The sequence below is a fragment of the Salvia miltiorrhiza genome, chromosome 2 (genome assembly GCF_028751815.1).
Source record: "Salvia miltiorrhiza cultivar Shanhuang (shh) chromosome 2, IMPLAD_Smil_shh, whole genome shotgun sequence".
NCBI classification, from domain to species: domain Eukaryota; kingdom Viridiplantae; phylum Streptophyta; class Magnoliopsida; order Lamiales; family Lamiaceae; genus Salvia; species Salvia miltiorrhiza.
The window spans coordinates 65533010-65548959 of NC_080388.1; the positions used below are offsets into that span (position 1 = coordinate 65533010).

A 15950-nucleotide genomic window follows, 5' to 3' on the forward strand; every position below is an offset into this window, starting at 1 on the left:
TATTATCCTTCAAACCAAATAAGATACTCCCTCCGTCCACGAAATGAGTACCCATTTCCTTTTTGGCAAGTGTACCACACACATCTCTTTAATTTTTTTTTGATCAATTAAAAATCTATTAAAAAACTGGGGCGGTACCAGGAGTACCAAAAACATCATACAAGTGGTGCGTACTCGACATCTCTTTAATTAATACACTCAAAAAGTGAGACCCTTAAACTATTTATAGTACACTCCATACATTTCTTAAAACTCGTGCCGTCCACAAATGGGTACTCATTTCGTGGACGGAGGGAGTATAATAAATGTGATTCCCATTTTAAATGATAAATTTATACCTCATTATATTATCCCTCCAAATGGAGGGATAAAAAGCAAACACACCCTAGATATATATAGATGTATAGATTGTGTGTAAATTAGAGAAAGATTGTTAAGTTGTAGATGTATAGATTGTGTGTAAATTAGAGAAAAATTGTTAAGTTGTGGTTGATAATGCGGAAAATGGAAATAAGAGGGGGCAAAGTGGAATTATTGTAAAGTATAAACATTTTGTAAGAAAGTAGCATGTTGAATGTAGATAAACCCCAACGCGACACAAGAGAAGAGATTGAGGAGGAGGTCGAGGTGAGCTGCTGCGTAGCTCCTGCTCCCTCATGTTGTAAATTGGAAAACCGTCGCCCATTTTGCACGTCTGTCAATGGATTTTCGACCAACTTCTCATAGGTGAACGCCTCTCCTTCGCATTACTTCGTCCCAACCCCTTTAATAAATGCCTTTTCTGCCCAACTTGTATTTACCTTCACGAATCCATCCTTCTATCTATCTGATTGCAATAGATTGATTAGTTGGTCTTCTCTGTATTGATTGTTGACGAGAGAGGCTAGGACATTCTTGAACTGAAGAATATAAAGCTTTAAAATTTGTATGATACTTGTTATGTGTTCTTACTTGGTGAACGATTTAATGTAAATTGATTTTCATGGTGAAGGCACCTTGAAGTGAATAAAGTCTAAGTCTTTTGCAAACCAAGACATGTGGACATCTTCTGATGTCTTGTGGGGAACCAGAGTCCAATATTCTGTGCTGCCATATTCGCCAAGCCAACAATGTAGAAAATGTACGGGAAAGCTCAAACCTCGTAATAGGAGAAAACCGGTATTTCAGTCATGGTTTGGGAAGAGAACTCAACGGTTCCTCCTTCCTGCTTTATCAAGAGGTATTGCTTGTATTCCTTGTAGTCATTAGAGTAAGATTTTGCTCCAATTTGTTGCTGAACACTCAAATGTGTCCAGTGATTTCACAGATGATGACAAGATTGCAAGATGTTGTGGAAGTTACTACTTGGCGTCCAACTTATTCTTCAGTGATTGCCAAGTTTCGTGTTCTCGTATTCCAAGGAATTCACACATTACTGAAGCTTTCCCAATAAGAGACCAGGTTGTTGAGGAACCTTGGCTATTGCAGCCATCCTTTGGGGCTCACCATTTTGCTGATATATATACTTCAAGTGATATTGATAATGAAAGAGAGATATTGAACTGCTCCAATGGTAGTCTTCAGAAATCAGAAATGTTAAATCAATCTAGCCATGGTGAGGATTTCAACCATAAGTCTAAGTATAATATGAATGAGATGGATATCTCCGAACATTCTGATTCTTTGTTAACGAATGATATGGTTGAGGAGCCTTGGATTTTCGAATCTGCGTGCTCTAGAGTCAAGGAGGTTCCAGGTGTGCTCAGGAATGAGTTGGTTAAAGATGAAGTTACTCAAAGTGCACTCAGTGAACCGCATCATCCCACACCTGAGAACCTGCTGCACGAGGAAGAAAATAGTAAAATGACAAAGGAGGACTCTGTTTCCACTGTCATATTGATCAATTCTTCCATATGTACTGTTCAAAGGATTGCTGTATTAGAAAATAATAAACTAGTTGAACTATTGTTCGAGCCTGTAAAAAACAATGTGCTATGTGATAGTGTATATCTAGGAGTAGTGACAAAGCTAGTTCCTCATATGGGTGGTGCATTCGTAAATATTGGCAGCCTAAGACCATCTTTCATGGATATAAAGCCCTATAAGGGACCATTTGTATTTCCTTCATTCCATGGCCCTATGGAGGAGACAGAGGTAAAAGACTCCATATCTGATAAACCTGGAGAACAGGCCGATTTTCCTGAAAATGGAGCCTTATCTACTGAAGGTGAAGAGCCAGATGAGGAGGAGTACGACCAAAGCTGATGATGAATTCATCAGTGACGAGTTTGAGCATCATGGGAATCAGACTAATTTTGATGTTTTAGATGTCATAAAGGAAAATCTAAAGTGGTAGCATTGTTGAGCATGGAGTTGACGATGAGAAACACAAGTATGTAGAGCATCTAAATGGAGAGGCTGACCAGCTGCAGAGTAGAAGCCAACCCCAGGATGCCAGCGTTAAGATTAAAGAGAAAAAATGGGAACAAGTTAAAAAGGGCTCTATGATAATTGTACAAGTTGTTAAGGAAGGATTGGGTACAAAAGGCCCCACATTAACGGCTTATCCAAAGCTGCGAAGCAGATTCTGGGTACCTAATACTTGGTGACCTCAACTTCTATGCTTAATGCTCCAGGATCTATATTTTCGAGCAAGTTGCTATAATTGTCTTTAATGCTGCAGGTACTGATGACTCGCTGTAAAACAATAGGAATTTCGAAGAAAATTTCTGGTGTTGAGCGAACACGATTACGACTTATAGCAAAAACTTTGCAACCACCCGGATTCGGGCTCACTGTAAGGACCGTTGCTTCTGGCCATTCATTGGAGGAATTGCAGAGAGATTTTGAAGGACTCCTATCAACATGGAAAAGTATAGTTGATCATGCAAAATCTGCTGCTCTTGCTGCAGACGAAGGTGTTGAAGGAGCTGTTCCTGTTATGTTGCATAGGGCAATGGGGCAAACACTTTCAGTAGTTCAAGATTATTTTAATGAGAAGGTGACTGCATTAAATCTGTCTCTCTCGATCAAAGTTTCATCTCCTTTATTGAGTTTTATGGTTTGCCTTACTTTTTGATTGTGAATCAAAGTCATAAGTCAATGCATCTGATCTCTTTAACTCTTTGTTTCTTTAGGTGGAAAGCATGGTAGTTGATTCTCCACGAACTTACCATGAGGTATGACAGCTGGTAGCTATTTGCATCATCCTAGTTACCAACCTAGTTGTGCATCTGAGAGGATGAGTATATGAAACTTCACCGATTAATTAGCCATACCATCTGAAAGGATAATTTACATGTTCCGACAAGTTATTATCTATTAAACCAGAAAGAAACTAATATGCTTCCTTTTATTCTGAATACAAGTTGTTGACTTCTTTGATATGTATCAGGTCACCAACTATCTTCAGGAGATAGCTCCAGACCTTTGTGACAGAGTTGAGTTATACAGCAAAAGGATTCCCCTTTTTGATGAATACAATATTGAGGAAGAAATCAATAGCATTCTCACTAAAAGGTTAGTCTTGTTCCTTTATTTGTTTGCCTTTGTGTACTTTGAACATTATGCTTTTAGTCAGGTTTAATTTTGTAAAATTACAATTGCATACTCTTACCCTAAAAAAGTCACTGTAGTATCCTCTTTCTCTCTCAATCTAATGGGGTTTCAGCACCAACAAATGGTTGAAATGTATAGCAACAAGAATGAAGCTTAAATTTTTACTGGGAAAAAGAAAAACACCACCGAATGATTTAACTGGGTCACAGTCTTCAAGAATGTGAAAGTGATGAGTTTAGTTAACTTTACTACCATAGTGGACATGCCTCGTTTTGGTTCAAATCGTAAGTCTTGAAAAATCCACTCTGCTTTCTTTCTTTCATTTATTTTCCTGGAATGTATCTCTCCCAAGCGGCTAGAAAATTTTCTAGCCAATAAAGACAGAAAAGTGATACTCATTCCAAGGTTCGATTCTATACAACAAAAACATCTCTCATATAACTGAGGTTACATATCTAATGTGTTAAGAGTTCTGCTAGGATCATTCATATTCTTCAGTGCCATCTTTTCAATTGAACTCAGTCACATTCATAGTCACTCAACTTGGTCTCATATTCGTAGTTAACTAGTTATTAATTTGCAAGTAAATTTATTCCTGCCTGAGAAGAACCTCGTTTACTTTTCAGGGTTCCTCTGGATAATGGTGGTTATCTAGTGATTGAACAAACTGAAGCATTGGTATCTATTGATGTAAATGGGGGCCATTGTATGCTAGGTCAAGGAACGTCACAAGAGAAAGCTATTCTTGAAGTGAACCTTGCAGCAGCCAAACAGGTACATTCAGATTCAATTAAATTTGCTTTCCCTGTTTATGTTCTATTATGTAGTCTGTAAGCAAGACCCTCTAGTGTGTTATATTTAGGAAATATGAATTGATGAGATTTTTTGTAGAGCCATCTGGGTTTCTACATGTAGATATGTGCTTTGCATGCACATGCTTGGTTTAGAACATCTTCATTTGTAAAAAAATGTTTGTTTCTTATGCTAATTACTAATTATAAGCTATGCGAAATTCTGTTTGCTGTGTTATAAGTAACACACTGGAGTGATCTTGTACATTAAATTTTTATGGTTAACTATGCTTGGTAGTGCTGTATAAATGAACTTATAATTTATGTTGGATATGTTTCTGGATTTCAGATTGCCAGAGAATCAAGGCTCAGAGATATTGGTGGAATTATTGTTGTAGATTTCATTGATATGGTGGATGATTGTAAGTATTAGAGTTACTTTCCTAATTCACTGGCATGCAGTACATAATTGCTTTTCCATCATGCCCATTAGTGACAAATTTCTTTTAATATAAGAAGAGATAGCTACAAGTTATAATAATGAGAGAGATGACAGATAATTTGTGCAACTACTTGTTGCTTTAGTGCTCAAGTAGTGTTTCATTCTCATATTGTACTTTTAGTGTTTTTGTGTTTCCTCGTATAAAATTGTTTAAGGTTTATTTAGTAAGACTTAGGCATGAGGCTTGGTATTTGGCAGTTAATTTCATTTTAGTTCTTAGATACGGATGTAATTCATTTGGAAGATGGATATTAGCCCACCCCTTTCCTCATTTCTTCTCTTTTCTGGACATAATACTTTTATGACTAAACTCATCTATTCTGCTTCCTCCTTTCTCCAGCTCTAAGCCAATTCTTTACCAACACAATCCTCCATACTACCTTATTAATAAAGACTCGAGATGATTGTAAATGGAAGGCTCATGAAGTATATCTATTTGAGAAAATGTAACAACCTAGTAAGGAGGAGCAGATTTCTATTAGAATTGGAGAAGTCTAATGTATGCAATATCCTTTTCCTCTATTCTAACATTTTCCTTTGATGGTGCAGCAAATAAGAGGCTCGTTTATGAAGAAGTTAAGAAGGCTGTTGAGAGGGACAGATCAACCGTGAAAGTATCTGAACTGTCCAGGAATGGGCTTATGGAAATAACTCGAAAACGGGTATGTTCATATTATCAAGATTTATTGACAAATAGATAGATTTACATTCACCTGTTAGCATTTAGCAGAGAAGGGAATTAGACAGTTGTATGTGGTAGTAAATGTCATGCTTTTTAGATTTTCATAGAATTATGGGCTTCTCCCTCTCTATTTGTTTGCTTTTGAGCATGTTAAACTGAAGAAGGTGTTAGTCTTTGTGAAATACTCTGACAAGTTACAACTCCTTGGTGCCGGTATATAACGTTTTCCTATCCTTAATAAATTCTGACGTGAGACTCTTATAATATAAAACCATGAGAACCTGGAAAGTCCTGCATCTCTTATTGCACACACTTTATTAGCTGCTGATAGCTTTTCTATGGTGATGTTTGATAGGTTCGACCCAGTGTTACATTTATGATCAGTGAACCATGCACCTGCTGCCAGGCAACTGGCAGAGTGGAAGCTTTGGAGACATCATTTTCCAAAATTGAGCATGAAATATGTCGACTTTTGGTGAGTGGTTTTCCTTGGGAATTGAGAAAGTTAGTTGTGCAATAATTTGATATGCTAAAAATTACAATAGCTTATATTGGAGAATTTAATTTGTGCTTGTCCTTTCATCTTTGTTTGAAAGAGCATGGATTATTCCATTTTGACTCGGTAATTTTCTGCTGGATTATAGTTAACTACTTTTTTGTTGGCAACACAAGTAAAGTGCCCACTTCACATTTTGATATGTCTTATGTTTTCACCATGCTCTAATGGTTGTCTTTTCATTTGGTCAGTCAACAATGGACCAGAAAGCAGATGCCGAAAACCCCAAATCTTGGCCACGATTTATCCTGAGGGTGGATCGGCATATGTGTAACTATCTGACCTCAGGAAAGAGGACAAGACTTGCAGTTTTAAGTAGTTCTCTCAAAGTCTGGATTCTCCTAAAGGTATGCGTATGCGAGGCAACATTCATATCTGGCCAAACTGGAAAATTCTGTATTTGATTTATGTCGTGTGTTTTCTTTTAAAAAGTGAAATCCATGTGTCTGCAGGTGGCTAGAGGGTTCAACAGAGGGGCATTTGAGCTGAAACTTCTGACAGATGAAAACCCAGACAAGGGCCAACACGACGGTGCTGCAATCTCAGTATTGCGACCTAAAGAAGTTTTACCTAATTCTCCTTCCCGAAGGGTAACTCTTTTTCCCATCAAAAACTGGAAAACAGGTAGGAAATGACTGCGCTCTACCATATCTGGATGAATAGCAGTTTTGTACATGTATTTTTTTTTTGACCTTTTATCATCAATCTAGAACATATTTTCTTCAGCTTGTGCATGTGATTAGCAGGCAGTTTGAGGCTGTCACATCACACATATATATATATATATATATATATATATGGAAACCCTGGCCTTGATAATGAAAATGCAGCAACACAACCCTTCAAAGATGAAGGAAGACAAACTCATCAATTGCAGGCACCTCCCCTATTTTCTTGAGGGTAGCCTTATCAGGTTCTTCATCCACCCCAATTGCCATTATTGCCTTGCCCTTCTTACCACTTCTTCCAACACTCATGAAGCTCACATTCACGTTATGCTCTCCAAGAATGTTTCCCACTTGTCCGATCATCCCCGGCTGGTCTACTTGGCGACACAGTATGACATTCCCCTCCAAGCTCACGCCCACGCTGAATGCTCCCACTTGGGTCAAATGAGGCGCCCCGAGCTTCACTCTCCCTTGGATGCTGATCCTCCCGTAATCCAACAACGCGCTCTCAAATCTCGACTCGACACCACTTATCTCTACTTGGATGGAGTCCACAGGTTGGTCCAGTGAAGAGTTTGTAGCCACCTTTTCCTCAGTAATCCTGAGGTGTTTCTGCTTGGCTATGAAGTCTGCGTTTATGAGGTTAACATGGGCATCGGAGATAGGCTCGATGATGCCTTTTGTGATCATAGCTCGAAGAATCCTAGTGTCTAAGTTGTCTGGATCTCGAGCTGAACCATACACCACCTTCACTGATTGGATTCCACTTCCTCCCACAACCAACTGCACAGCGATTCTTCCCAGCTTCTCAGCTAGGGCAACATAAGGACCCAACTCAGACAGAACCTGATAACAAGCAAGAAATTAATACGAACCATGAAGATGAGAAAGAAAGCACAAGCGCGCTGCTAATGCTAATCTCGACCTCAGGAGATATGATGGGAGCATTGATGGCAGTAGCAGAAAGCTCCCCTCTTAATGCACCAACAACAGCCTCTGCTATCTCCACCGCGACTTGTTCCTGCGCTTCCTTTGTGCTAGCTCCAAGGTGAGGAGTGGCTATCACATTCTCGTGTTGCGCCAATCTGGCATCTCTGAAGGGAGGCTCCTCTGCGAACACATCAAGGGCCGCCTACCAACAAATTTCGATCACTTTGTGTGAACAAGGTCAAGGTAGGGTTGAGAAAGAGAGGTTTACCTGAGCAACAATTCCAGTATCAAGGGCTCTAAGCAAAGCATCTTCATCCACAACGCCGCCGCGAGCAACGTTTATGAGGCGCACTCCCTTGTTCATTTTGGCGAAGGCTTCGTCATTGAATAGTCGGTGAGTTGAAGGGGTAAGAGGCATATGCAGAGACACAAAATGTGCAGAGGAAAGAGCTTCATCAAAAGAGACCAAATCCACACCAATGCCACGCGCTGTATCAGCGGGAGCGTAAGGGTCGTGAGCAATAACATGCATTCCAAGTCCTTTAGCACGCCTTGCAACCTCACTTCCAACTCTACCGAATCCTATCACCGCCAGAGTCTTCCCCTCCACACAAACACCAAAATGCTTACTACGTTCCCATTTTCCTATAAATCACAATCTTCAATTAGGGTCTAATTGATTAACAGCTAGAAGACATATGTGTATACGTACCAGCTTTCATGGAGGCGTCGGCCTGCGCGACATTCCTTGCCATGGCAGTGAGCAGAGCAATCCCATGCTCGGCGGCGGCGATGGTATTGGCGGTGGGGGCATTGACCACCAAACAGCCAAACTCGGTAGCCGCCTGCCTGTCGACATTGTCGATGCCGACGCCGGCTCGGCCCACCACCTTCAACCTCCCTTTGGCGGCTTCAAAGAGGCGGCGCGTGACCTTGGTGCCGCTCCGAACAACCAGCGCGTCGAACTCCCCGATCCTGCCACACAATTCCTCCAAGGATTGGTTGTAGAGGCATTCCACGTGACCAAATTTACGGAGCAAATCGAGTCCCGCTTCTCCGAGCTTCTCGGAGACTAAGATGGAGCAGGAGGAGGGCTTCTGGGATTCTGAATTTCCTGACTTCAAAGCGGTGCGTCTCTTGTTATTGCTGGAGACGCTCACTTTCGGAATAATGGGATAAGATTGCTTCTTGTTGCTCAGATTACAACTGGCACACCAAATGGAGATTGCGCCCATTTTTGTGTAACTGAAGAAGAAGTAGATCAATCCATCATATGACGAAGATCATTTAATTTTAATACCCAGAAACTAGTATTTTGGCTTCTGTTGACTCAGTTCATTTACTTGTAACAGTAACTATAATAACGGAAAATCAACAAAGCCATTTTTCTTATTTTTTATTTTTATTTTGGGGGGACAAAGCCAGTTTCGTGTGGAGAGAGAGCGCGCGCTTTATAGCCTTATCTTGCCAAGTTGGAACTTAAAATATTACTTAGAAAATGGTGGTGGAAACAAAAAACAAAACCCCTTATTTCATCACGTGTTATGTTTTAGTATAACTTTTTGAAACGACATTATGTTATGATTTTTCAGAATTCAAATTTGAAAATATATATGCTTCATCTTCTAATATTACGTGCACCCAATTTAAAAGGAGTTATTGAAGACAAGGGGAAAAAAAAGGATAATGAAACTTAGACGGTAAATCATTTACAACATTGCTTAATATGTATGCAATTCCCCATAGGATATATTATGTCAAGGTTCAAATTCAAATAACAGCTAAAATAGGAAATCAATTAACAATTTTTTTAATTTGGAATACTAGGTGAATACGAATTCGATACGTATATATTGATGAAATATTAAATATAAAGAAATTTATATATGTTTAAAGTACAATATGTAAGTTATGTCATATGTGTTGAAAAAACAACGCACAATCATTAATTTGTTAAATATTCAAAAAGAAAAATTGCATGTCAACATGCAACACAATTGGGAAGGCGGCCAGAACTTGCTTTGAGCTAACAATGTGAAAACAAAGAACCATCATCATCATCATCAATATCACAAAAGCAGATAAGTGATTGAACTCATTCAATTTCCCATTATCAGTTTGATCTTGAATCAATGAAGCACAACAAAAACTATCTGTGCCGCTCATCCTACTCCTACATATGATGCTACTACTGCACATAAAAGCTGTTATGCTCAAACTGCATAACATAACAAAACAAAGACTCTTCTTTTAAGACTGCATTTGCAGCCACTCTATCTAACCAGCTTCCTTCATGTTCTCTCTCTAAGCAGCTTCAAGCCAAAATGCCTGCAACACAAGACAATCAAACACTATATATGCATGCAACCTCACATAATCAATATCGCATATATAAAGAGATTAGATTGGATTAGATTACCTTCCCATCATGAGAAGAGTAGCCTGAGGGTTGGTGCCAGGCGACAACTTAAAGGTGGAGCCATCGACAACTCTAAGCCCTCGAACGCCAACCACTCTGAGGTTTCTGTCCACCACCTTCCCCATGAGGCAGCCACCATGGTAGTGCCATATTGTGCTCACAGTCCGCCTGCAGAACTCCCCCATGTCCTCGTCGTTGAGCTGATCACGCGGCAGTGGTGTTCCCACATACCTAAACTCTCTTCCTCCGAACCACTGATGCGCCTTGAATTCATCCATGGAACGTGTGTTGAGCACATCAGCAATCCTTCTTGTGCCATTTATGCACAGCTCAAGATCAGTGGGGTTGCTGAAGTAGTTGAAACGAACAAGGGGGTTGGTCCTAACATCTGTGGATGCCAATCTCAGAGACCCTGCGGAGAGGGGGCCGACTATCTTCTCCATTAGAGTGGCAACCGTGACATAAGATGAGCTAGCAGGCCTAATGAAGATGGGTCTTGCAGGGGAAAGGAAGGGCACAATGTTGGATGCTGCTTCAAGATAAGCACCAGAATTGGTGATGCCAACAACTTGAATCAGAGAATGGTCCAAGGGCACCGGTGGCACAATCGAGATCCCATTTCTTGGGTTATCATACAAGAAGCGCCCCACGTAGGGCGAGTGCAGCGCCACCGGAATCCCCCACGATGCAAGATAAGGCCGCGGCCCAATGCCGCTCAGCAGCAACAGCTGAGGGCTGCCCAGGGCCCCTGCGCACACCAACACTTCACCATTGTCACGCACCATTGCGTGGTGAAAACCCCCATTTCGATCGCGGAAAATCACACCAATCGCACTCTGCTTCGCGGCAGTAGGTGCCAGCAGAATTCTCTCGACGCTAGCATGCACCGCCACCTTAAGGTTGCGGGGATTGGCGTAGCTGAGAAGGTCCGCCGCACTGTGCCTAGTGCCGGAGCTGTCGAAGGTGGAGCCGCCGATCTTGGTGCCGACGATGTGATCCAAACTGAAGCCGTGGTAGGGATCGATCCCGGCCTCCAACAACGCATCACGAACGGCAGACTGCCAAATCCTTAACTCCGGCCTAAACACGATCGCCTTTTCAACCCATTCGTACGATTGATTCACCATTCTAAGATCCCAATCGATCCCCGATTTGTTGTAAAAATCTGGATCGGCTCTGCTGTAGAAACCGGCGTTAATCGCACTACTTCCGCCAAGAACTCTGCCTCTGGCGTTGGGAACTCCATCTTCGGATGTGAAGGATTGAGCAGGGGAGTCGTGGGCATCAACTTCCATTAATGTTGTGAGGAAACCGTCGCGACTCATCAGATTTCGGAACCCAAATGGAACTCCCCCCCTCTCCAGAACAAGAACCCTAAACCCTTCCGACAGCGTCGCCGCCAGTGGGCAGCCGGCTGTGCCGCCGCCTACAATTATGTAGTCATAGTAATCTTCCGCCGGAAATTCAGTGGCGTTCGACACCAGCCCCAGATACGCCGGACCTGCAACACACAACACCAAAAACGAACAATCAGAAAAACTACAGAATTGATCGAATAAATGGAAGGTGGAGATGGTTACTTTGTTGAGAATGTGATAGGGGTAGAGAGATCAGAGCGGCGATTGCGAAGAGAATAAGAAATCGCGCCGGAAGTGTGAAGAATCTTTCCGGCATTGCTGCAGGCAAGCTTGGATTTTCTTGGTTTTGGGCGAGATTTCTTTGAGAGATGGAGAAAAGAGAGAATGATGGCTGTGGTTTGCGGTTAAGCTGAAGAAGTAGAGAGGGTTTTGGTGGGAAAATCAGTTAGAATAATGGTTATGTCAAACTGTGCTCCCTATTTCTATATGGCGCCACCCATCATCATAATTCAACTCTTAATTTCTATTTTTAAATAATTGCACTTCTAATCAAATAAATTAAGCAACTAAACACAAATTATGAAACCTGTGTGCTCCAAGCTTCCTAGTAGTTATTTAAAGGACTTGATTATTCCAACCTAGTCACTAATAAATTAGAGCGATAGTGAAGTTAGAATATACTCCCCTAAATTTGGGTCTTTAGCCAACAACTCCTTTTATAATCTAACTGCAACTTACCTAACTCCAATTATTTTTGTGAACTTCTTTTTTTTTTTCTTTATACAATGTTTAATGTCAAAAACTTTAGTGGATTATTATTTGAGAAATGGAAAATTTTCTTCTCAAGTCACTTTTAAGTAAATTCAAATACAATTTAAAATTCGAGATTTCACCTTCAATCTTTTATTGATTTGATATTGAGATTTGAGATATTGTTTTGCTTCAATTTACGTTGTCTCAAAAACTACTGTCCGGTGTATCTACAGTGTCCATTTCGAGCTTGAGGATTTAATTTGGAGGAAATCGTTGACGGACTTAAATTAAAAAAAAAGGTTATGAATCCTCATAATAATAATAAAAAAAATAGATGTAAGCACTTTGGATTTATAGGCAATTAAGCCATGATTAAATTGGCAATGACCACTGTCTTTTTTATTTTTACATGCTTCTATACTTATTATATGTGTAGGGTATGCACGATACATGACATGATATTTGCATAACAAAAACATTTTTATCTTATATATTTGGACTCACAGTCTTGTGCATTATGGATATTTAGATTTTAAATATTTCAGTCGCAAATTTATTTACTTCCCTAATTAGATCATATCAATGTCATGATACATATGAGCGCTACAAAATCTTGATTGTTAGTTGCCTTTGTTATTTGTAATCGTCTATCAGTAAGGGTAATTTGGAATTATGTGGAAACTTTATTCTTAATTATTTCGATAAAATTCTTTTTTTAAAAAAACAATTATTTCGATAAAATACATGAAAACTAAATATATTAATTTCAAATTTTATTCATTTAAAGTAATTTATTACCGCAAGACCCTTGATTAAAGTCACTTGGCCTGTTTTTGCATTCAAAATGAAAACATTTCCTGATGCGGTTTGATAATAGTGGAAAATGCTGTGAAGCATTTATTTCCTTTTCGTTTGAGCATAAATAGGCAGGGGGTGTATTTAAAATTATTTAGTGGTGTGCCGTATTTATTATCTCAATTTGTTTCATCAAATTTATTAATGGGAAAAGCTGTTTGGCCATATTATGGCTAGGTAAAAAATTATAAAATTCATGTATTTAATTTTTTATGTTTAAAATAAAAATGATACTTTAATTAGTTTTATTTTTTTACACATTGCAGCTATTTTTTTTATAACTTTTTAATTTTTTAAAAATATATATAAATTTTAAAAAATGCAAAAAAATAAAAAAATAATTACAATGTGTACTTTTTTTTAGGGAATTACAATGTGTACTACATATAAGACTAGCAACATTATATTCTTTATTTTAAACAAAATATTTAAATATATTGAGTTTAAATTGGTCACTCGTATAATGGCCAAATAACATCACTTTTTATTGATTCTAAAAAAACATCACTCTTTATTAATATATTGCATTTATATGAGTTCGATCTTTGAAAATGGGGAAAGTAAAACATAAAGTCCATTGAATTACTAAAATAAAAATAAAAAGTACAAAGTCTATTTCTTGGATAATGACAAATCCAATTTATGATCCATTAATTTGCTTTTTACCCATACACTAGATTATCTCAACGGACATCTTTAGTTTGTTTTGTTTTTATTAACACAAGTCGTCTAGCGTAAACACAATTGTCTTGGTATAATCTGAAAATGACTACATACTAGTAGAGTAGTAGTTATTACACAAGCAGATTTATCGAAATTCATATAAGATCTGAATAAAAGCCACTAGTTAAACTTGTAAAAATGTGTCCAAATTTTCCCTTGCGTTTAAAATTCGATTTACTCTGAATTTTGAGAAATGAAAAAGACAAACACATTCCATATAAGTTGAAACACAAAATAACAATAAATGTAGGGTGTGTGGATACATATGCATACACACAATTATTAGTGTTTGGGTGCATTTACAAATAATAGACGTTGATTCGATGTATTTAATTAGGTAAAATATTTACGAAACTTAAGCAGCAAAAGCAAATGATATATACTTATAGATATATAAAGTGTGTGTGTGTGTGTGTTTTGAGTTTGATATATCTCTTTCTGAAATCCAGATATCAAAGTCCTCTTCCTTCCCCTGTTTCTGTTTGGGAGCTCTCCTCCTTCCAAGAACCTTCTTCGGCCTTGGGCTTTTCTCCCTCCTCTCTCTCTCTCTCTCTCTTCCTCCATTGCTGAATATCCATGGACTTGTCGTCTTCTTTCCACACCAACCCCTATACTACTCTCTCAATTTCTCTCTCTACAGACCAATCCCAAAACCTCCATGATTGATTCCTAGATTTCCTACTATTATAACTGGAGCATCAATTCTACTCAACTTGTATTCAGCTGAATCAGCTTTCTTCTCTCTCTCTCCTTCATCAATCATGAGGCCCCTACAGCCGCCGCCGGCCGCCGGATCCGCCGTAAATCGCGCTAGCCGGCAACGGCGGCGCCCAGACCTAACCCTGCCCATGCCCCAGCGCGACACCTCCCTGGCCGTCCCTCTCCCTCTGCCGCCGAGCTCCGCCCCCTCCTCAGTCTCGTCCTATCTCCAATTAGAGTACTCGGAGCTGGAGCGCGTCAGCCGCATCGGGAGCGGCGCCGGCGGCACCGTCTACAAGGTCCTTCACCGCCCCACCGGAAAAATCTACGCCCTCAAAGTGATATACGGCAACCACGAGGACGCCGTGCGCAATCAGATGCGCCGCGAAATCCAGATTCTCCGCGACGTGGATAACCCTAACGTGGTCCGCTGCCACAACCTCATCGATCACAACGGCGAAATTCAAGTCCTCCTCGAGTACATGGACAAGGGATCGCTCGAGGGCACGCACATCCCCAACGAACCCTCGCTCTCCGATCTCGCCCGCCAGATTCTCTGCGGATTGTACTACCTCCACCGCCGCAAAATCGTCCATCGCGATATCAAGCCCTCCAATTTACTCATCAATTCGCGAGGGGTGGTAAAAATAGCCGATTTTGGCGTGTCCCGAATTCTGGCTCAGACCATGGACAACTGCAACTCGTCGGTGGGGACGATTGCGTATATGAGCCCCGAGAGAATCAACACCGATCTCAATCACGGGAGATACGATGGATACGCCGGGGATATTTGGAGTTTGGGAGTCAGCATTCTTGAATTCTACTTGGGAAAATTCCCATTCGCCGTGGGGAGGCAGGGAGATTGGGCTAGTCTAATGTGCGCCATTTGTATGTCGCAGCCCCCGGAGGCGCCGGCGACGGCCAGCCGGGAGTTCAGGGATTTCATTGCTTGCTGCCTGCAAAGGGATCCGGCAAAGCGGTGGACGGCAGCTCAGCTGTTGAGGCATCCGTTCATCGCGCAGTATGCATCTCCGCCGCCTGGAAGCAACGGCAGCGGGAATAATCAGGTTCATCATCAGTCTCATCTATTACCCCCGCCTCGCCCGCATTCTTCAATTCCTTAGTTTCTGCTCTACTCAATAAGTTAAGTACCTCTTAATTCTATAGAATTGTGCCTGGGTTTAGGGTTGTGGGAGAAATGGTGGATATTTTATTACTTAGCATCGAGCCTCATGATCAACCATCTTAAGTTGAACGATGTTGTTAAACCCTTGAAAGGAATGAAAATCTATTTTCAGAGTCCCAATTTCATCTTTACCTATTCTTGTTTGATTCATACTATTGAATTGATGAGTTGCATTGCATTGCATCAACACCTGTCTTTGTCTATGCCAAAGAAGAGATGATAAGCTTGTGTGCACATATTCTTTTTGCCTGTCATCGAATCCTTATCCTTTGAGATTAATCCAACTTGGAT

General features: G+C 40.3%; 4 protein-coding genes across 4 annotated transcripts; 2 read left to right on the forward strand and 2 right to left on the reverse strand.

Moving 5' to 3' along the window:
• The first annotated feature begins 567 nt into the window (after positions 1-567).
• On the forward strand, positions 568-6793 carry LOC131013067 (ribonuclease E/G-like protein, chloroplastic). The gene is given in 14 exon segments (XM_057941068.1): positions 568-726; positions 992-1219; positions 1307-2241; positions 2243-2326; positions 2328-2570; positions 2663-2980; positions 3117-3158; positions 3374-3498; positions 4164-4311; positions 4678-4750; positions 5380-5492; positions 5868-5987; positions 6260-6415; positions 6521-6793. Coding segments are annotated over 13 exon segments (2724 nt in total). The 5' UTR covers positions 568-726; positions 992-1035; the 3' UTR covers positions 6704-6793.
• LOC131013068 (D-3-phosphoglycerate dehydrogenase 2, chloroplastic-like) lies at positions 6692-9084 on the reverse strand. Its single transcript, XM_057941069.1, has 4 exons — positions 8379-9084; positions 7935-8311; positions 7662-7868; positions 6692-7582 (listed from the first exon to the last, which is right to left on the reverse strand). The coding sequence occupies exons 1-4, from the start codon at positions 8899-8901 to the stop codon at positions 6911-6913; spliced, it is 1779 nt and encodes a 592-aa protein (XP_057797052.1). The 5' UTR covers positions 8902-9084; the 3' UTR covers positions 6692-6910.
• A 639-nt stretch (positions 9085-9723) lies between these two features.
• On the reverse strand, positions 9724-11945 carry LOC131013069 ((R)-mandelonitrile lyase-like). The gene is made up of 3 exons (XM_057941070.1): positions 11666-11945; positions 10086-11586; positions 9724-9994 (listed from the first exon to the last, which is right to left on the reverse strand). The coding sequence occupies exons 1-3, from the start codon at positions 11757-11759 to the stop codon at positions 9958-9960; spliced, it is 1632 nt and encodes a 543-aa protein (XP_057797053.1). The 5' UTR covers positions 11760-11945; the 3' UTR covers positions 9724-9957.
• Positions 11946-13977: 2032 nt separating this feature from the next.
• On the forward strand, positions 13978-15779 carry LOC131013071 (mitogen-activated protein kinase kinase 5-like). Its single transcript, XM_057941071.1, has one exon. The coding sequence runs from the start codon at positions 14536-14538 to the stop codon at positions 15595-15597; it is 1062 nt and encodes a 353-aa protein (XP_057797054.1). The 5' UTR covers positions 13978-14535; the 3' UTR covers positions 15598-15779.
• Positions 15780-15950: the final 171 nt, after the last annotated feature.

Bases quoted from the DNA above. Each gene is read 5' to 3' on its own strand.
- LOC131013068 (XM_057941069.1), bottom strand. From the start codon at position 8,901: ATGGGCGCAATCTCCATTTGGTGTGCCAGTTGTAATCTGAGCAACAAG. The intron at 7,869-7,934 runs GTAAACCTCTCT...ATTTGTTGGTAG, and splicing joins ATACTGGAATTGTTGCTCAG to GCGGCCCTTGATGTGTTCGC. The intron at 7,583-7,661 runs GTCGAGATTAGC...GCTTGTTATCAG, and splicing joins CTCCCATCATATCTCCTGAG to GTTCTGTCTGAGTTGGGTCC.
- LOC131013069 (XM_057941070.1), bottom strand. From the start codon at position 11,759: ATGCCGGAAAGATTCTTCACACTTCCGGCGCGATTTCTTATTCTCTTC. The intron at 11,587-11,665 runs GTAACCATCTCC...TGTGTGTTGCAG, and splicing joins CCTATCACATTCTCAACAAA to GTCCGGCGTATCTGGGGCTG. The intron at 9,995-10,085 runs GTAATCTAATCC...CTTGTGTTGCAG, and splicing joins ACTCTTCTCATGATGGGAAG to GCATTTTGGCTTGAAGCTGC.
- LOC131013071 (XM_057941071.1), top strand. From the start codon at position 14,536: ATGAGGCCCCTACAGCCGCCGCCGGCCGCCGGATCCGCCGTAAATCGC.